We start from the raw sequence: 21,916 nt of genomic DNA on the forward strand, positions 1-21,916 counted from the left end.
CATAATGGGCCCTTTCTAAATGCATTTTCGAAGAGAGCTGAAAGGGCACTAAAGCGCTGTCACCGGATTGTTGTTTTGAATGATGTTTACGGGCCCTTTTGTTTAGTTAGAAATAATGAGGAATTCAGTAGAATATTTTATTATTGGTGAAGTTTTGTGATTGAATAGTGTAGATAAGGTATGTGAAACATAAAAATTCTTCAAAAGTGTACTGAACAGCAGCCGCGGGACCGTATTACATATTGTTTTTTGACGAAGTTTTTCTCTGCAGTGTACTGCAGTACTTCTAACTTACGTGAAATTGTCCGAGGATTCCGAATATGACAAAATTGAAACCAAAAAGTGCCGCTATGGAGGCCAGCAGGGCAAAAACTAACGTTGTAAAATGTTTGTTATAGAAAAATCGAAAAACTATGAGAAAAACTGCGATTGGCCAAAAAGTTAATACCATAGGCTTATAGTCCATGAAATTGCCTATCTTTTGACCTATAGGAGTATGGGTGTTGGAGGCTGTTGGAAAAAGATATTAAGGTTTTAAAAAAAATCCATTTTTGACAGTAATTTGCAAAAGCTAAGAGAAAAAGTCAAACCAATCCTGGATGTCTATGGCACATTTTGAAGTGCTTCAAAAGACCTTTCGAATGCATCTAAGAGAGTTGGAATTGATGAAGTTTTACGGAAATGCGAGCAATTTTAAGATTTTTTAGGTTTTTTGGACCTCAAACTTCGAAGCCCGTTTTACTCCACTTCCCTTTGTCATAGAGGGCTCATATTTGACATGAGTTCATCTCATACATAGACAAACAAACGCTGAAAGTTTCATCCAAATCGGAGCACCTCGCTACGACCTCTAGAACAAACCGAGCAATATTTACAAATACTGTGTGTGTGTGTGTGTGGTCCAATCCAATACCCGCTAACCGGTAGCGAAATTATGGGAATGTATAGTTTGTATCAGACTTTGTATATGCCGAATGCTGATACAACTTATCTCAGTCTCGGGTATTAGGTGGTGATAGCCCTCGCGCTGCTTCCAACGACCCGTTTCAGAATGACAGAGCTCCTTGCGGTCCAATTCCGAGGTCGCTGGGCATTGTTCGGCCCCGCCTAAACATAGATGCAAGCATCTGAAGGAAACTCGATCTATATTTAGACTTCCAATCCCCTCAGGCAAATCAGGGATCAGCGCGTATTTAATATGAGAAGATAGCATGTTTCAACACTACGGATCAATTCACTGCTAGAGTGTAAACCTTTGATGGCCGACTGCTTAGCGTCCCAGACCACCAATCCAAAGGTGTGAGTTCGAATCCCACCTGGTTCAATTTCGTTTTTGTTCATATTCAAAGTTCAAATTCATGATTCCAAATTTCAAAGGTACCGACCGGGATTTGATCCCTGAACCTTCTGCTTGTGAGACAGAAGCCGTAACCATTAAGCCACGGAGCCGGTCACACCGAGCAATATTTACAAATACTGCCTCTTAACGTGAAGACTTCCATCATTGTCATGATTTTTCGTTCAAAGATATAAATTTTGCGTCGCTTTCAATATTTTGACAAAATTTCTTCAACAAGTTGTTTATAATAGTGCCCTACACATGCTGATTCCTTTTGGATTATACCATTCCTTGTAAAGTTATGGAAATCGTCATTAATCAATGATTGCCAACTAGGACGTCAATGACTGTGCCATAACATTATATAAATTTTGAAGCACAATTGATTTAGATCAAAAATTCCTTCAGTGGCTTCAAGATGGCAACAACCGGCACATGCTGATTCCTTTTGGTGCTGAAATTCGTTAAATTGAATTTAATACAGAATATTTTATAGTGATGATCAAATTTTTTCGAAAATGATCAACGGCTTCACCTTTAGAATGTATGAAAAGTTCATTTTATAACACACAAAGTTCCTCAAGTACGAGAACCTAAAGAAAAATAAAACGGCACATTTGAACTTTGTTTTTTTTTTTTGGTTTGCAGTGAACATGGCTTTTGTGTTTTTGATTTTTTCAATAGGAAATTGTTTGTTATCAATCTGATTCTTGGAGGGCATGTAGGGAGTGTACTAATGAATGGAATAGTGGAATAATCCCAAATGTTTACGTATTGGTTTTGTGCCCTTATGAAATGTTTGGCTCGATTTGTTCAAAAGATATTCATGGAAGATCTTGGTTTTAAAGATATTTTAGCAAATTAAAATTCTTGGATCTCAGTAATAATTGTCTGTGTTCTAACATCAAATGCCAACTTTTCAGAAATTTCTAGGTTGTGCAAAAAATCTTTGAGCGAGTTATGAACTTTTGAATCAATACTGATTTTTTCAAAAAATCGAAAAATTGGTCGCAAAAATTTTTTAACTTCAATTTTTTGATGTAAAATCAAATTTGCAATCAAAAAGTACTTTAGGGAAATTTTGATAAAGTGCACCGTTTTCAAGTTAAATCCATTTTAGGTGACTTTTTTGAAAATAATCGCAGTTTTTCATTTTTTTTTTAAATTGGTGCACATGTTTGGTTCAACGTGACGTTTGCCGGTACGGTTCGGCTTTTTGACGCGCTTGTTTTTAGTTTGATTTTTATGTGTTTTTTGAAGTTTTTTTTGTCCGGAAAATGTCTGTCGTGGTGCCCAAAGTTGTGGTGTTGAAGCGGACAGTGGCGGTTTTCTAGAATTTACGGTTTTTATAGGGAAATAACGTATTTTTAAGTGTTGTTTTTGTGAACCATTTGCGTCCATTTTCTCCACGCGGAGACCGCAGCAAGAATATCACACCAATACATTGGTGATGCGTTGTGGTGTTCCGTGCAGAAAGTTTTGCGAGAACCCGACACGGCTCGACGAGCTGAGGGAGTGTTTCCAGGGAGGTTGCCACGTGATTATCCTGTCCCCTTTACAAGGAGTCCAGGTTCCCCCAGTCTAGGCCGGGGCTTTGTAGTCGCGGTAGAGGGGAGCATCAACGACGGACGGAGCAAGGGGCTAGGAAGTCTGAATGCATGTGTAAGTGTGTGAACGCGTCGCTTTTGGCTGAATCAAAGCAGTCGAAGCAGGCTTTACCTGAAGTGTGAGTGTATTGGTAGTGGTTGATGAATCACAAGAGATGGATTCTGCGGTGAATGTTTGACAACTAAGAAAGAGTGGAATTTTCCGTAAGGGCGAAATCGGGTTATACAGAGTTTAGAAGAAAGGTGCAGACTTAATTAGAGTGAAGTGAGAAGGAATTAGAAAAATCAGTCCGGATTTGTTAACTAAAAATATGAATGCTAAAAGTATGTCGCCGTAAAGTGGGTGGTGCCATCCCGGGGGAACATGGCAGCTACCTGTAATCTTCGATCGCTTTAAGCGACCATCCAATAGGCGCTGTGGAGGCGCTTATCAACTGCTATATGCCAAGGTGGATGCTGGATCTGGGTGAGAGCGTTCTATTTATATAAATACATTTGTTTTTATCTTTTCTTACTTTAATCAATTTTCCGAGTTCATGATAACACAATCAAGATATTTTGAATCGCGTTCATATTACCATAATTTGATTCGTATGTTGTCAATTTCGTGTTTATAAACCTTTTCATGATAAGAATTAGATTGGGTCAAGGGGTGACAGTGTGTGTGGCAGTGATTGTCACAGACAAGTGGAAATAATATTTATCAACTTTAAAAAATGACAATCACAGTGAATCAAAGGAAATTCTTGGCGAAAGGGGAGTGAAATTGAAAAGTGCAAAAACTTAAAATTGTCGCTCCTGAGAATCTGATCAGAATGCTGGCTGAAGACTCTTCAAATTAATCGCTTTAGTGATCAAAGCCAACAACCATCGACGCCATAGGATCCTGTGAATTTGGTGAGCTCGTTTTATGTTGTGTGTGTAGTATGTATGTGTATTGTGTGTGTGTGTGTTTGTGTGAGTGTGGGTGTGAGTGTGTAATTGGGTGAATGCAGTAAACCACAAACTTGTTACTTCCTAGGCAAAAATTTTCACGATTAAGTAGATGAAAATCGTTTATCGAAAGATACGCTAACATTTAGGATAGACCATTAGCGCTCGCTTTTGATTTTTTTTTTTCGATTGTTAGTAGCGGGACCTCGCAGTGAGTAGTGCGGTGCCTGTGTGGACGCTCAGTCCTGTTTTTTCGTGTTATTTTCCGTATTTTTTGTGTCGCTGTTCGAGTGCGTGGGGTGATTGGTCATTATAATTAAATAATGGCATCAGTAGTGCGGTGCCTGTGTGGACGCTCAGTCCTGTTTTTCGTGTTATTTTCCGTCTCTTTTGTGTCGCTGTTCGAGTGCATGGGGTGATTGGTCATTATAATTAAATAATGGCATCAGTAGTGCGGTGCCTGTGTGGACGCTCAGTCCTGTTTTTCGTGTTATTTTCCGTATTTTTTGTGTCGCTGTTCGAGTGCGTGGGGTGATTGGTCATTATAATTAAATAATGGCATCAGTAGTGCGGTGCATGTGTGGACGCTCAGTCCTGTTTTTCGTGTTATTTTCCGTCTCTTTTGTGTCGCTGTTCGAGTGCATGGGGCGATTGGTCATTATAATTAAATAATTGCATCAGTAGTGCGGTGCCTGTGTGGACGCTCAGTCCTGTTTTTCGTGTTATTTTCCGTCTCTTTTGTGTCGCTGTTCGAGTGCATGGGGCGATTGGTCATTATAATTAAATAATTGCATCAGTAGTGCGGTGCCTGTGTGGACGCTCAGTCCTGTTTTTCGTGTTATTTTCCGTCTCTTTTGTGTCGCTGTTCGAGTGCATGGGGTGATTGGTCAGTATAATTAAATAATGGCATCAGTAGTGCGGTGCCTGTGTGGACGCGCAGTCCTGTTTTTTTTTTCGTGCTATTTTCCGTCTCTTTTGGGTCGCTATTTGGGTACATGGGGTGATTGGATTTCTTCTTCTTCTTTTTTTTCATTTATTTTTTGTTCGCGCGTTCGTTGGCCGATGAATTTTATTTTTTTTCTCTTTATATAGTCTTCGATAGAAACGATCCGATTTTTGTTTTTTGAGACAAGCAAGTCGTATTGCTGGATTAAGTCCTTTCCATATCATCGAGGATCGGAAGGCACGTCGACGGATATGTCTTAAGGCTTATGATATAAAATAATTTTAATGAATGAAGCCCTTCCTACATCAACGTTGATCGGAAGGCACGCCGACGGAGAATTTCTGGAGAATCGCGGTCGAATTAATACTATTTTTAAATCCCTAGATAGGTATCTTTCCGCAGTCGGCTGCCTAAGATTTTTAAAATTTCAACCGATAAACAAATTGCTCATGGTCGCATCACCTACCACAGTGAATCCTGACCTCATACCCATCTTACTAACCCTCAAAACTCATGTGATACTTTGTCGGAGACGCAGTCGATTTGGCGGTCCCATCACTCAAGTATCGGCTAACATTCCCATCCACTTCCCGTGTCTTACCACTGGTCGTGGCCGGCGTCGGTATTGATCAGCACGATAGGGACCTTTGAAAATTGCGAAGGGGTGATGATTGGTTCCTACTTTTCATCTGTGGTCCACGGAGCAATGTTTGGGGGTCCTGGTCAATAACGAAGTAGCAGCTACGGGTAGACACCAATGCTATGCTATGCTATGCTTTAAATTGGTGCACATGTTTGCCCACTTCTGAAAAAAATATTTTTGAAAAGCTGAGAAAATTCTCTATATTTTGCACTTTTGAACTTTGTTGATACGACCCTTAGTTGCTGAGATATTGCAATGCAAAGGTTAAAAACAGGAAAGTTGATGTTTTCTAAGTCTCACCCAAACAGCCCACCATTTTTCAATGTCGATATCTCAGCAACTAATGGTCCGATTTACAATGTTCAAATATGAAACATTTGTGAAATTTTCCGATCCATTCGAAAAAAATATTTTCATTTTTTTTAAACCAGGACTAACAGTTCAAAAGGGCCAAACATTCAATATTACGCCCTTTTAAAATGTTTGTCTTGGTTTAAAAAATTTGAAAACATTTTTTTCGAAGAGATCGGAAAATTTCACGAATGTTTCATATTTTAACATTGAAAATCGGACCATTAGTTGCTGAGATATCGACATTAGAAAATGGTGTGTTGTTTGGGTGGGACTTAGAAAACATCAATTTTCCTGTTTTTAAACCTTTGTATGGCAATATCTCAGCAACTAAGGGTGGTATCAACAAAGTTTAAAAATGCAAAATATAGAAGCTTTTCAAAAATATATTTTTCAAAGGTGGGCAAACATGTGCACTAATTTAAAAAAATGAAAAACTGCGACTATTTTCAAAAAAGTCACCTAAAAATGGATTTAACTTGAAAACGGTGCACTTTATCAAAATTTCACCTTTGGACTTTTTGGTTGCAAATTTGATTTTACATCGAAAAATGAAGTTGAAAAATTTTTGCGACCAATTTTTCGATTTTTTGAAAAAATCAGTATTGATTCAAAAATTCATTACTCGCTCAAAGATTTTTGCACAACCTGGAAATTTCTGAAAATTTGGCATTTGATGTCCTCTAAAACATATAAAAAAATAGTGTTTTTTTTGCAAATCAAGTTTTAGTGACAAAAAGTTTTAAAAAAAATCACCAAAATTTTTTTACCGTGTATCATTTTTTTCCAGTGTAGTCCATATCCATGCCTACAACTTTGCCGAAGACACCAAATCGATCAAAAAAATCCTTCAAAAGATACAGATTTTAGAATTTTCATGCATCATTTTTGTACGGCCAGCTGCCAAATTTGTATGGAAAATTATATGGACAAACTAACGATACAAAATGGCTTCTTTGGGCATACCGAAGGTACCAAAAATGTTTCAGCTGGATTCAAAAATACAAAATTAAAATTAAAGAAAAAAAGACCGATTCCGTAGAGAACTGCTCAGCTATCCTGAGAATTTAGAATAATAGAAAACACCTGTAATAAATGTAGACATGCATTTTACTCCAACACTCAGGTCAGACATAAGAACATTGTTATTTGACGTAGAAGCATTCGGGAAAATTTTCTTTTGGTTTCGGGTGAATCTGGTGGAATCTGGTGGCCACCCTGGTTTAACTTCATGTTCAACTCGGGCACCGTTTTTTGTTTCGAAACATCGAAATGCGGCAAACGCCAAGCATACTCGTGCGTCCACTTGCAAGGAATACTAAGAGGTTCATGTTAGAGAAGCTTCAGCCAAGCAATCAGTGCTGTTGGCGCAACAAGAAGCTGATGACAATAATTATTGAAGAAGGAAGTTCAACCAAGGGCTGATATCGTGTATCGAAGGGACAAGAGTTGTTCGCGAGGATTTCCAAAACTGAATGATTCAATAAGGCATGACGCGACAGAAATCTAACCAGCTAAAAGATAAGATTCCCGTTGTCTACCAAAAGCTTCATACCACTTGTTACCCTTCAGAAATGTATACAACCACTTCACGCGCATGACCATTTCTAGCGCGTATCGACGAACCACAACTGACAGCCAACTGCAGCCAAAACAAATCGGCGTCCCACTCTCGCACAAGCCCAAGTCCCCTTTACCAGCTATCTTGCTCATTTTCTCTGCATCGAACCACCATTCAGCGATCATGTGTTTACAACCTGAGCTGAGCTGCACGACCGTCCGTCTACAGAGGGGTTTCGCGTAAGAGCGTAAGAACAGAACGCCCACAACGCTTCACCAAGCTGATCGTGGAGTTTTGCAAAAGTTGCAAAAAGAAATCGGTGAGTGTGGTGTGCCTACAATTATGGATAGCTGCTGAAGAAGGAAGTTCAATTTCCGCAGAAAGCTAAACGTTTCGTCGGTCAGTAGGTATACCTGAAGAACTCGGCGAGGTGAAGACGGACGGCGAAACAGCACGAAACCATCTGTGATACAGCTATTCTAATCTCTCGGCAACAATAACAATTATAATGAAGTGCAGATAGGCAGCTCAGCTATAGAGCGAAGGAGTGTGAGGAGAGATAGGCATATGGAACGTGGATCGATTAGCTACTGCACGGCAGGGGAGTGTGGAGAGGTGTTGTACGTGAGAGTAAAAGTTGGCAGAACCAACGCACCACACACTGCAGCTACAGTACGGTACAGTTAGTCTAGTCTACCTCGCATCGTGTCACGCCCGAACGATCGCCCTTTTTCCAGATATTTAAAATTAAACCCAAGTGTGTCACGGCAAAGTTACAAGAACAAACAAACGGTGACACACCGCGCGGAGATCACCGAGAGTTGCATCAGTGTGAAAATCATCACCACTTGAGTGAATTACCGTGGGTAAAACGTGCCGCGTCGCGACGCCGCAGAATCACATCTCTAGGGCGTCGTCATTGGCGAAACAAACAAGTGGTGGAACTGGTGGCCCAGGCGGTTGAGGCGCCCGGCACCGCGGAGTAGAGTTGGAGCAGAGATGGCAGTTTCGAAATTCAGGTGAGTCATCCATCGTTATTGAAGGCTGGCGCACCGCACTGTGAGTTGTGGATTAAGGGGATTGCAAAATGTTGGCTTTAAACCCTTGTTTGTGCGCGCGGTTTAAGTGATTAGAATAAAGGTTTCCGCGTTGCGCATGGCTGAGCGCATGGTGTGACATAGAGTCATCATCGGGAGAGGAATGTTTTTTTTCTGAGATAGGGTGGAAATCAAGGTGGAGAAGGTAAAACTTTTTTTTATGTAGTTTTGTTGATTTGCTGGTGACTTCACCAGGTGCAATTTTATTTGTTTGAATGGTAAATTAATGTGTTATCTACACTGCATGGGGTGTATCCTGGGGTATAAGTTAATAACGTTATAATTTTTTTTATGTTTTTTTTTAATGTTTAAATGAATCAAAGAGCAAATAAAATAATGGTTTTAAAACATCATTATTTCATTGTTTTTCTTTAAAATTCAGACACGAAATTAGATGTTTTTTAATGAACATATCTGAAGTTTTTTCTGGAAAGGTCCTATAAACCAAATTTTCAGTTTTTGCTTTTTGGGTGTTTTTGAAACCGCCTTGAGCCAGCCTAACTTTAAATCGGTAATTAAAAAAAAAGTAAAGTACTTTTCGATTGAAAATTCTAGTTTGCTTTAAAAAATGATTTTTGAATAACTTTTAATTTTTAAAAATGATCACGCACACCCATGTTTGCATAAATGTCCCATATATGCAAAAACAGCATGCAGAGAAACGCAAGTGAAGTTGGTCTCACACATAAGGCTACGTGATAAAAACTGGATTTTCTCCTGATTTCTAGAACAAAGTACTGGATAGGGGAAATATGCCCATTTTTAGCCTAATAAGCGGTCGTGTTTGAATGATGCTGGATAATCTGGATTAGAGGTGGGCAAAAAAAGAGCGAACCGCTCAAAGAGCCGATTCACTGGAAAGAGCGACCGAACCGTGGCTCACAAAAAAAGAACCGCGGTTCTTTTTTAAACTTCGATCTTTTGAAAGAAACGTTTCGATATGGCATGATTTTTGTTATAAATATAATTTATTGAATTTTCAAAAAAATATGGTATTTAGGTAATTTGTTTTTGAGAAATGAAAATGCAATTTCAAGAATTTCAATGCTTATTAAAATGAATCCCAAAAGTAAATGATTTTCTAAACAAAATGAAATGAACAAAAAAAAAAACAAATTAAAAAGTATTTGGGGGCGATCAAAAATATTTGGATTTTTGGTGAAATTCCGTTGTACAGTAGGGGAACAGCATCTAATTCCAGCGTGCCTCTAAAGTTGGCAGGTCAGAATTTTGACATTCAATTAAAACTAATTAAAAGCGTTTTCAACTGAAATCGGGTGATAAATAGTTTAATAAGAAGTGAGCAAGTAAATTTCTATCAAAAGTTATGCAAAATATGTTGTTTAAATAGTGAAAATCAGCTAATTGGATGCACAGAAAAAAAGTTGAGTTTTGTAACGTTGAAAATTTGGTAGGTTGAATATTACCTCTTTTTTTGAGTAATATTACATAAAAATTGTGTAAAAATGTGAACCTTATGAATATTCATCAAAAACTGATTAAAATTCATCATTTTCTGGGGTAAAATTAATCATTTTTTTGCCACAAAATCTATCACCATTTCCTGATGAATATTACCATCATTTTTTTTCTGTGTGGAGTTAGGAGCGAGAGCTTAACCTGCCAAACATACGAGAATTTCCCCTACCTAACGTGAATTTTTTTTTCCATTTAAAAAAAAGTTCATCGATACTTCGATATTTTGAAAAAAAAAAATGATTGCAAAACAACTGGGGATGTGTAAAATGCATTTGAAAACTCTTTTTTCATTGAAATGTCTTGCTATTATTTTTTTCCGACTTTGGCCAGAGTTGAGGGACATAAACTTCAAAAAATATTTGGTATGGCCATATTTATAAAAGTCCAATGTGGAATAACTTATAAAATCACATGATTCTTGAAAAAACCCTATTCATTAAAATTTTGAAAAAAGAGCGAAAGAGCCGTTCAAAAGAGCGGCTCTTTTTAAAGAGCGAACGAAAATGAGCGGCTCCTAAAAAAGAGCGGTTTTGCTCACCTCTACTGGATTGTTCCTTGAAATTCACTAAAACCAAGTACACCAACGAGTAGAGCAATTTTTTGTGAACATTTCTGTTTATTTTCACTTTTATTAAAAGTTATGCTATACTAGGGTGTAATATCAAAATCGATTTTCCATACTCTTCGGGAAAATTGTAGAGGACATTCCAGAGCATCCGAATATGAGTCCGGTTTTGATACAACATGAAACGTGAATTTGATAAATATCAAAATCCAAAAAAATGGTTTTTCCCATACAAATTTATATGGAAAATTTATTCGCTTTGCGCAAAATGAGGACTAAACCAATCGGTCCCAAACTTTGAGGAGTTGTTTAGGACCCCAGAAGGAACTAAAAAGTGCTGTGCTCACTAAATTTGGACAACTTTATTTTTTTCCATACAACCATATTACACCCTAATGCTTATACCTTTTACAAGCATTTAAAAAAATATTTCAAAAATGCATTCTAATCAGTCGAGTGCATTGGGCCACGCTCATTTTTCTATTTTCAGCTTAGTTCTTTTTTTCTTCCAGCGCTCTTTTGGGTCTGCTTAATGCTGCCAAAATTGATGAAATTTTAAGCGAACACTCACGAAAAGTAGCATTCATAGCGAAAGTTTCCTGGCAGCACTTGCTCACTCTAACAGGCGCTGTACCAGCATGTTGGTGGTGTCGGTGGCCATGGCCACCCTTTGTTCTTTATTTGCCTTCGCTCCTCGCTCGGTTTTCTTCAGCCTTCGATTGGAATGTGTATTCAAAATTGAAACGTCAAACGACTAGGCGCGTTTGTTTTTTTGATGGTGCTTGCTAATTATTTACATGTTTCGGGATTATTTTTCAAGAGAGTGACTAACTAATGTGCAAAAGAACATGTTGCCGGTAGTTGGAAGCAATTTTATATCTTAAGCGCTTTGAAATCGTTAGCGCAAGTGAAAAGATATTGATGGCGACTTTCGTTAAACAGTCTCATCTTGCGTGTGGATGTCTGTGCCACCAAAATGATAAGAAATGGTCTCGCAAAATAGAAATTATGATCAAAAGTGCATTAAATTTGATCTTTTTGGCCAGTAAATGGCATAAATTTGCGTGCTTACTCGAGGCGGTGCTATTGCTGGTAAGTTTATAGCCAAAATAGTATTTTTGGAGCTTAAATTGAGCATCAAACTCTCCATATGACGAAGATTGGTGTTTGATTAGAAAGGGTGTATTTCCCCTATTTGGGCTTTTCTGAGAGATTACGCGATTTTGAACCAAAAAAAGTCAAAGTTTTATTCAAATCAATAAATGAAAATACAAAAATAGCGAAAAAAATGAGAAATGGTAGAGTTGATTGCTATTTAGAATACTTTTAGTATCTTTTAAAAATGTGTTTTGAGACCATAGGAAAAAGACGTAAAACTTTAGGAAACAAGATATTTTCATAAAATCATTATTATCAAAGCATTTATATTTTTAATTATTCTATCCCTCCCTTTCTTTTTAATAAGTATTAACATATTTTATGCATGAAATTTTAATTTTATGCTTTTTTTTAAAATAGGCCAATGCAAATTTTACGTCAAATGCCACCAACCCCTCAAAAATTGCTCAAAAAATCTAAAAGGATAAAAATCATAGACTCAAATTTAAATTTTCATTGAAAAAACTTCTAAAATAGATTGTTATTCTTCAGAACACAATGGATAACGTTCATATATGCAGTTTTTTTCAATAAAAAAAAAACTTTTTTATCTTTTTTTTTCAAATTTGAAATTTCGGAACCACAGATCGGTACAAAACGTAAAGCTTAGGACAAAAACTATTTACAAAATATTTCATTGATATTTGGTAAACTTTTGATAGTAGCATCTTGTGATACTTTTTGTTTCAAAATGAAGAAAAATAGTCATGAATTTTGAGCCTTCTACGACAAAAGGAAGAGGGGTAAAACACACACTGAAATATGAGGTCTGAAAAATATTAAAAATATTAAAATTAATCGCATTTTCGTAAAACTTATAAATAAAATTCAAATCTCTTTGTTGCATTTTAATGGTCTTTTGAAAAACTTTAAAATTTGCCATAAAGAAAGTTCCACTTTTTGTAATTGCTTTTGAGAATTACTGTAGAAAAGAATGTTTTAGAAATCACAACAAAATATCTTTTTGCAGCAGATTTTTTTTTTGAATGATCCAAACCTCATATATCTACTTCCTCTCCCATTTCAGCGACGTCGACGAGTATGGCTTCAAACGGGAACCGGACTTTGACTACCAGTCGTACGAGAACATCATGTCCAGCTACTACACGGTCCTCACGACTCGCAGCATCAAGTGGCAAAAGTTCTCCAAAAACAACGCCGACATCCTGGGCAACCCACGCAAGCTGAAACGCTTTGTTCGGAAAGGCGTCCCAGGGCCGCTGCGGGAGGAAGTCTGGATGAAATCTTCCGGAGCTTACGCGATGCAACAGAAAGAACCCACCCTGTACCAGACGCTGCTGCGGTACGAGTACGATCAGGAGATTTGTAAGGCAGAGAGTTGAAACAAAAGGTGAAATTGATTAATTTAAGCTTTTTATTTTTCAGCGGATCAAATAAAAATCGACCTGCCGCGAACATTCCCGGACAACATCCACTTTGAGCAGTACCAGCTCGGGCTGTACAACGTGCTCATAACGTATGCACATCACAACACGGCGGTTGGTTACTGCCAGGGATTGAATTACATTGCCGGTAAGGGGGAGGAAACTGACCACGCGGTTCAAAAAGTTTATAATGATATTGATTGTTTGATTTCTTGGCTTCTGCTTTCCCCCGTGCACAGGCCTAATACTGTTGGTGACCAAGAATGAAGAGTCCACATTTTGGCTGCTCAAAGTGCTCGTGGAGGACATCGTTCCGCTGTACCACACCAAGAAGATGGATAATCTGATTACGGATATCGATGTGCTTAGCGAGCTCATTAGAATACGCGTACCTGATGTGCATAAACACATTTCCGATTTAGGTGAGTTTGCAATGGTTTTTGGACAAGGTGGTCACTGAACAGAGCAATTTTTAAAAATAGTCTGAAACATTTATTCCTACTCTACTTACTGAGGAAAGGCTAAAAAAGCACTCAAAAAAAGAACTTCATGATTTGATCTCCTTGACCCACCCTCACGTATACATATCCAGAGTTTTTTTTTGAAAAGGTCCAATAAACCAAATTTTCAGTTTTTGCTTTTTGGGTGTTTTTGAATACCCCTGACTCAAGGCGGTTTCAAAAACACCCAAAAAGCAAAAACTGGAAATTTGGTTTATTGGACCTTTTCAAAAAAAAAAAAAAAAACACTCCAGAAATTGTCACTCGATTATCTCTGGCCTGCCTGAACAGATTATGACCGTTTTGGTTTCATTCGATCCGTCTTGGGTTCGCATAATTCTCTAACTCTATTCAAAATCACAAAGTTTAGTTGAGTACTTCAAACGTTATGCTAAAAACGATTTTGACTGAGTTCCGGAAGATTGTAAAAAGAATGTTTTTTTTGTAAGAAACCCCGTCTTATTGTACAATTTTAGAAAGGTATTAAAAAGACCTTTCCCAGAAGATTGACGATCTGACAATCCTTTCAAAATTTATAATCACTTAAGTTTTAATTATACACTTTTTTTGAGTCGGATTTCGGATATTTGGACAAAAAAATGTCCGAATCAATCATGCGACCCATCCCTGAATGCGTAATCAAAATATTTTTGTTATTGGGCCCATGGGTCTTATTAAAAACTCCAAATTTGTACGTTGGATAATTTTATTTTTTGCCAAAAAAACAACTTGTTCTGTGACTGAGCATGGTCCAGTTACCTTGCTGATCGAAAAATGGCGAGGAGAACGTCAATGCAAAATATATTTTAATAAAAATAGAAAAAAATAACTCAACAATTTCTAAACCTTCCTCTACAAATTTCCTTTGAATATGATATGAAATTTAATTTTAACATTAAAAGGAATATCTTTTTTTATGCATCCGTTGACCCCCCGGTCATCTTGCTTTGTTATTGATTTTTGACGTTTGAATGGTTTTTAATGGGTTACATACATGTAGAAAATCACAAAATTTCACAGAAAATTCACTAGATTCAATAAAAAGACGATTTTCAATCAATCCTAAAAGTTTCATGATGATACTTCGTGACTGAACTGAGTAAGAGACGATTTAAGTTCGCAAATTTGCAATGCGTAAAGCGAACTGTCAAACTTTGTAAACGTTTTTCTCTAAAAACCGAGTTGATTTACGGGTGCCACGATATCTCGAGATGGGATTGACCGAATTGGCTGAAATTTGAGGTGAAAACTCCCAAGACATATCCCGTGTGCATGTCGAAGCCTGATTTTGAAATTTTACTTTTTTAAAAAATACAAAAATCAAAAACTGTCGATTTTTTTTATGAAAAACATAAAAATATTTTTATCTTTTTTTTAAATTAAGTTTTTGAAAATCGGCCTTCGTCATGCACACAGGACCGGTTTAACGAGTCTTCACCAAAATTTTGAGCCGATTTGGTAAAAGCAGTGTTGAGATATCGTGGCACCCGTTTTTTGAAACTGCTAATTTAAAATAGCTATATCTCGGCAATGGTACATCCAAATGTCTTCATATTTATTTTTTTAATAGATGAAAATGTATTTTTAATGCCCAGCAAAAAGATTTAAAAAAAAGTTTGAATGCGTGCTCATACCAACCGCTGACATTTTTGACGATTTACATGTATGAAACCCCTTAACTGGGCTACAGTCCAGATATCGAGCGCCCAGTTAAAAAGCACCCCCCCCCCCTCACAACATGGCTTATTTTCCATACCCTATTTTAATTTTTAGAAAATTCATAAACATAAACACATACATCAACTTTGAAAAATATTTCCAACGGCCTAAAAGATTTTTAAATTGTAAAAAACTTAACTTTTTTTTGGAAAATTTTGTTAAGTCATTTTAGATTGAAAATTTGATTTGACATCTGAAAATAGTTTTTATTACGTAACGCAAATATCGGATTTATAGACCCCCTCCCCCTTACTACGTAATAATAGAACGCTCCCATAAACAAAATTTTAAAGGGGTAGGCGTGGCTGAATGGTTACGCTGTTCGCTTTGTAAGCGGAAGGTTCTGGGTTCGAAAACTTGAATATGAACGAAAAATTCATTGGCTCGCGGCGGGGTTTGATCCCCGTCCTTTGGGTCAGCATACACAAATGTTAACCACCAGACTATCGAGGCTTAGTTGGCTAGAATGCTTGTAACCGGAGGCGGTCGGTCGGATCGCATTGGCGTAATTAAACGAATGGCTTAAGCGCCACTCCCAAAGGGAGACCATTCATCATGTGCTGCTTTGCCCAGCTATGAGACCCTGCCACAGGGCGGGTGTATCCTTGATGCCAAAATTTGCGATTGAGAACGATCCGACTCATCCGAGAACTCGGCGGTTAGCCGAGGCGCTACAAACGGAAGAAAAAGATCGCAAACTCGAAAAAAAATACCTCAGATCTAGAAAACAAAAGATTGTACTTGCCCCGTTCTTATCATCACAGGTAGAAAATCTCCCCAATCAACTTTCCCCAGAACGCTTCAGAAGCCAGAATGGCGGAACCAAACATAAAAACTACCGCGAAAGTCGTGGAAAGATATCCCAGAAAACATCAGAAAAAACTACAAAATTACTCTAGAAACTCAAAAAAACGTATATTCAGGTTCGCATTTTCGTAGCTACAATTTTATTTAATTACAAAAAAATACTTCGGGCCCTACGAGATTCGATCCAGAGATCTTCTGCATGCTAGTCTACCACGGTACCTCGGTACCACAAGAGAATTTCTGTCTCTCTACCTGACGGCAGTGCACTGGCTGGCTAGTAGTGTGCGTTGGCTTGGGGGGCGAAATTCATTCGGGGATCGCTATAACTCACTGGGGCTTGCGATCACGCAACATAACATGGGGGTGGCTTATGTTGCCCACTGGGTTGGCGGAAAGAGTGTTGGCAAACGATCGATCATGCGCATGTCGAAAAAGGGTTTGTACTTACACGACCATGGATTTACGTGTGTTGGTTGGCGATCCGGCGATCAGGTGGTGGCGCGCTTACCGCTTCGGCCACGGCGAGATGGTTCGGCCGGCGGCTAACAGCAGACGGGTTGGCACTATCGGCGGGTGTTCAGCATCACTTCCGGTATGCGGGGGCGCACAGGTGTGCAGCTAGGATGCTGCGATGATAGCGTCGGTTGCGACGACGGCGCGGATGCGCGCGGGAACTTGGTGGTGTACCTAGGCCTCCACGAGGCCGTCTCGTTCCGGTCGGTTGGTTGTCGAGGGTTCGACCGCGGCGTGTGTTGATGGACGCCGCCCAGCTCGTGTGTTGACGGACGAGCTGCTTGGGGGTTCACCCCGGAACTTCGACCCCTTGGTGGAGTCCAGAAGCGCTGGGTTGTCGGTTGGAGTGGTCGCTCTGCTACGGATGATGCCGGTCGCCACCTGTGCCGAGAAGATCGCCCACCAATTCCCCACAAATGAGCCAACGCACTAGGTAACCACAATTTAACCACGTTACCTGGAGTATCAGGGTTTCAAACGGTTCCGCCACTACCCTACTCCTAACTCTACCTAGCCGCGAGCTCTAGAAATAAAATCGCAGAATTAACCTCTGCCACTGAAACACTTCCACGACTTTAAACTAACTTCCTAAAAACGATTCCAAAACGGTCCTTCGACCACTCCTGCTTCCTCCACGATCAGGGTAAAAGTGACCGAGTCGAAGTCCTAGAACCCTCAGTAGAGGTGCACTTAGAACAACTTCGGTTCTCTAGAACTCGAGCAACATTACAATTGCAATCATTGCGCGAGTTTAGCCGAAGCATCTCTTAAGAATTTGCAATCTCTGACTGCCGAACTGGAGTGCATCGACCTCCCGTTTGAGTCAAAAAAGTGCTCTTGTCGCAAACTTTAGCATCTGAAGATTCTTCCTTCTTGTGCGGATCTCATAACAGGTCAAGGCAAAGTATTTTGAAAGTCTCCCATAAGGGGTGGCGCTCAACCCATGACATAATTAGGTCGAGGCGTAGCGCGCGAAGATAAGCCAACCATAATTATGGCACGATAAAATATTGGCGAATTCATCTTTTCTGTCTGCCGTTCTTACGGCAGAGGGTTGTACTGATGGTACTGCTACATGCTATAAGACTCCAAGAAACATTTGATTGGAATCTGAGAACCTAAGAGCAGACTATGCAATATTGAATGCAAAGTCGAATTCAAGAACTTACTCGGTTGCATACTCGTTAGGCGTATATTGAACTTTCAACACGACCAGAATCAGGGTAGGTAAACCATCACCATCGCACTATCATTGATGCATATTTCGGTGCGTTCCTCGTCTTTTAAAATTTCTCTTCTCTTTCGCAGCCGAGTGATGGTCGGCTTGCTATCGCGAATATCGAAAGCCCAACGAATCGACGAGAAATACCGTATCGCTGGCTCCAACCGGAGAGACACGCACACGAAATTGCTGTATACATACACTGGAGCTCACGCACACAAATAAACTCATTTCTACAGGGCTTACGGGCGAGAGAATTTCACGATTGCTCTTTCTCTTGCTTTTTGAGCGAGGGGACTGGCCGTGTGAGAGATTTTTTTCCGTCTTACGCATCGGTTTGTTCGTTGCTCGCTATTTTATCGGCGTCGTTTTCGCTTCGCTCTCTTGATGCAGTTTGGGAGAACGCCGAAAATTTGATGATTTGAGCGAGGGACGATATCTAAAAGCCCTCGCCCTCGGCGAGGAAACGAGAAAATACCATCCCTGACCAGAATTCACCACGAAAAGCTTGCTGAACCGAATTGGAAAGCTAGCAGAATGAATCCAAGAACATACGAAGAATCAGGGACTATAAATAACTATAACCGGTCACATCACTTACCACGGCGAATCCTGGCTTCACACCCATCTTACTAACCCCCCTCAAACCTCACGTAATACTTTGTCGAAGATGCAGCCGATTTAGCGGTCTTCATCACTCAAGTATCGGACTAATATTCCCATCCACTTCCCCGTGATCTTATAACTGGTCGTGGCCGGCGCTGTGATTGACTAGCATGATGGGGACATTTGAAAGTTGCGAAGTGGCGATGATTGGTTCCTACTCTTCATCAGTCCATGGAGCAATTCATGGAGGTCCTGGTCAATAACAGAGTTGCAACTACGGGTAGACACCAATGCTATGCTAAAAGGTTCTATAAACAAATTTTTTATTTTTTGCTTTTTGGGTGTTTTTGAATACACCTGTCTCAAGGCGGTTCTAAAAACACCCAAAAAGCAAAAAATGATAATTTGGTTTACAGCATCTTTTTTTTTTAAACTCCAGATTTCCCCGGTACCAGATTTTGAACCATCCTAAACTCTAGCGCAAAGGGAGCGTTCTTTTATTACGTAACGCACAAAATAATAATTTTTGAACCCCCATTAACAAAAAAAAAAATAAAAATAAAAAAAATATAAAAATTGAAATAGCAAGCATAGGTTTCACAATTTGGATGAAAAAAGTGTTTTAAAATGCATTTTCCAAAGGAGTTCAAACATGCTGAATATGATTATAAACGCCGGAAAATGCATTATAACTGGTTTTCATTTGATCAAACTTTAATTTGCATTAAAATTTTGAAGTTTTTCGAAAAAATATTTTTTTTTGCTCCTCGAATATTCAGGCCAACTTTGAAAAACCAACGGTCTTAAAGTAATACAGTTAAGTCGATTTGCAAAAACGTATGAATTAACTCATAATAAGTAAAATTAAACAAACAAAAAAAGACGTAAATTTAGAAACATTTTAGATGTAGAATTACATTTTTTTCTGGCATCTAATTTTGTGAAAGTTCCACAAACTGATAACTGTGTTATTTGATTATTATTTTTTTCTAATCATTATTTTATTAATTATCTTCTCTATAGGACTGCCCTGGCCTGTGATAGCCACCAAGTGGCTCATCTGTCTGTACGCGGAAGTGGTCCCGATCGAGACGGCGCTCCGGATATGGGACTGCGTTTTTCTCGAGGGAAACAAAATTTTGCTGCGGGTCGGCATAAGCATCGTGGTGGGGCTGCGGCAGGAAATCCTCGCCACCGACGACATATCGGAGCTGATTGGCCTGTTCCGGGCGCTGGAGAAGAACCCCACCCTGATGGACTGCCACCGGTTCGTGGAGAGTGTGTTTAAGGTGCCGGGCACGTTAAAGCGCTCCCAGATTGACGCTTTGAGGCGGCAGATTTACGAGCAGCGCAAGGCCGATAGGCGGAAAGGATCTTCCTAGGGTTTGGAGGACTATATCCAGAAGAGATATAGGCTGAACATCGTGTAAGTTGGGTGCGACTAGTTTTCGGACGGTCTTCTTACCTTCCTGGAAGACTGTTTCCCGAAATCTAGTTGTTTTCAATTTCCCACAAACTTTTAAGCTCTTCATCAGTGACTTCTCAATTTCAACATTGCCCATTTAGCCTCCGACGAACGTGTAGAGTTATGCAAATAGGTATTCCGTCGTCGTCGTCGTCACGCATCATTTACGCAGCAGGATGAAGAAGTATAGCATTAATTAGTAGCGAACGCCCTCTCGCGCGCGCGTCCTCTGTACTCGTGCCTCCGGTTTACATTACATACATTTTTGGCAGCAAACGAAATAAGTACTTGAGCTGGAAAAGATTAGCATCCGAAATGGGTTTTGTTATCTTGTCGATTCGGTGGGTCGCACACAACATGTGGTTGCCACCACCCAGTTAGCATCCGATGGAGGCGGAGGTTGGAGACGATTTTAATTGGTAACGCAAATGTCAAACTTTTACGTACGCTGCACAGGTTGTTCCGGGAGATACAAGGGGGCGCTGGCGCCGGGGGTTCTTTCGTTTCGAGTGGAGTTTCGCTCCAAAGCAAAGTGATACGTTTAGTAAAATCCAATTAAACAATAATATTTGAAGCGTTTGCCGGAACAATTAGGACAATACTCGAAAGTTATGACGCGTTTGATCGTACGTAGCATTGATAGTGGCGCGGAGCTATGTTATTCGACTAATTATGATTATGGAAACTAATGTAGGAATAGGTACCTTATGAAATAAATACAAGATGGCTGATAATGCGAATGCCTTACTGTCTTTTTTACAATATTCGAAATGTGTCATACAAAATCTCAAATTTATCTAACGTTCTGCTGTGAAGTATCAGAATGTTTTTTTAATATTTTCAATTGCCATCCAGGCTCGATTATTCGAAGTCCTAACAAAATTTTTACTTCGGGTAATCGACTTAATTTTTTTCCATGGTCTTATTTAGGATATTTGAGCAAAAGAGATTACCAAAAAAGTGTCCACGTGGTTTATGGATGGTCCCTATGCACAATGCACCAAAAATAGCATAAAAAATTATGAATTTAGTGTAGTAGGCTTATGATACGGGATGTTCCCTTCAATGTTGTATGCTTGCTTGATGAAAAATATATCTTAAAACTATTATGTTTGATGCAATTTTGTAAACAGTATATTTTCGACTACTTTTCCAGGGTGCGGGGAAGAATGGCCCACCTTTTTGTCTGATATAATTTTGAAGGGTGATTAGAAATGAATTAAGGGACCATTCTAATATAGTTTTCGTGTAGTTTGATCACCTTTTAAAAAATAGTCCTTAACAAAACAATTATTATTAAAAGTGATGTTAATATGTTGAAATAAGACACTGTTTTTATAAATAAGCATTATAACCTGGGGATTGAAAAAAACAGAATGCGTAGCTCGATTATCGAATGCTCCCCACTACTATAGAGTTATCTACGTGCGCATTAGCGTGGTTCACGTTTCTATGAAAAAGACAAAAGTTGTTATTTTGTCTTGCATCAACCGGAATTTCGTTCTTTTATGTCCCCAGAAGCACTCCTGAAAATTTGAGCCCATTTGGTAAGGTCTAGGAGCTCCAGTTTTAATTTGAAATTTATGTGGGATTTTGATTTATTTTCCATGGAAACTATCTTTTACATTGTATTAGGATTTTATATAAATCGATGAAATGACTTGATTCTTATAGTAGGAGATAGGTTTTGAACTGGGAACAACTTTGTAGAACATACCAACATGCTAGGAAGTGACCCTTTACAGATACTTTTAGATGGTGGCTGGTCCTTCAAAAGCCACCATCTAAAAGTATCTGTATCTTTAAAGGGTCACTTCCTAGCATGTTGGTCTGTTCTACAAAGTTGTTCCCAGTTCAAAACCTATCTCCTACTATAAGAATCAAGTCATTTCATCGATTTATAAAAAAATCCTAATACAATGTAAAAAGATAGTTTCCATGGAAAAGAAATCAAAATCCCATATAAATTTCAAATTAAAACTGGAGCTCCTAGACCTTACCAAATGGGCTCAAATTTTCA

The 21,916-nt window shown here is 38.9% G+C and overlaps 1 protein-coding gene and 1 long non-coding RNA gene across 5 annotated transcripts; one reads left to right on the plus strand and one right to left on the minus strand.

The window, feature by feature from the left end:
- Window positions 1-6,890: 6,890 nt before the first annotated feature.
- LOC6038151 (growth hormone-regulated TBC protein 1-A) lies at window positions 6,891-20,636 on the plus strand. 4 transcript variants are annotated; one of them, XM_038262954.1, is made up of 6 exons: window positions 6,891-8,057; window positions 8,118-8,399; window positions 12,707-13,005; window positions 13,066-13,212; window positions 13,304-13,486; window positions 19,455-20,636. In XM_038262954.1, the coding sequence occupies exons 2-6, from the start codon at window positions 8,380-8,382 to the stop codon at window positions 19,811-19,813; spliced, it is 1,008 nt and encodes a 335-aa protein (XP_038118882.1). In that variant the 5' UTR covers window positions 6,891-8,057; window positions 8,118-8,379; the 3' UTR covers window positions 19,814-20,636. The 4 variants fall into 4 exon arrangements, with proteins under 4 accessions (XP_038118882.1, XP_038118883.1, XP_038118884.1 ...); XM_038262955.1 differs by having other exon boundaries at window positions 6,891-7,699; window positions 7,761-8,399; XM_038262956.1 differs by having other exon boundaries at window positions 6,891-7,699; window positions 7,788-8,399.
- LOC119769665 lies at window positions 16,174-17,308 on the minus strand. Its single transcript, XR_005278476.1, has 3 exons — window positions 17,189-17,308; window positions 17,061-17,126; window positions 16,174-16,984 (listed from the first exon to the last, which is right to left on the minus strand). It is a non-coding gene; the product is annotated as an uncharacterized LOC119769665 (long non-coding RNA).
- Window positions 20,637-21,916: the final 1,280 nt, after the last annotated feature.

This window comes from Culex quinquefasciatus, chromosome 3, assembly GCF_015732765.1.
Source record: "Culex quinquefasciatus strain JHB chromosome 3, VPISU_Cqui_1.0_pri_paternal, whole genome shotgun sequence".
NCBI classification, from domain to species: Eukaryota; Metazoa; Arthropoda; class Insecta; order Diptera; family Culicidae; genus Culex; species Culex quinquefasciatus.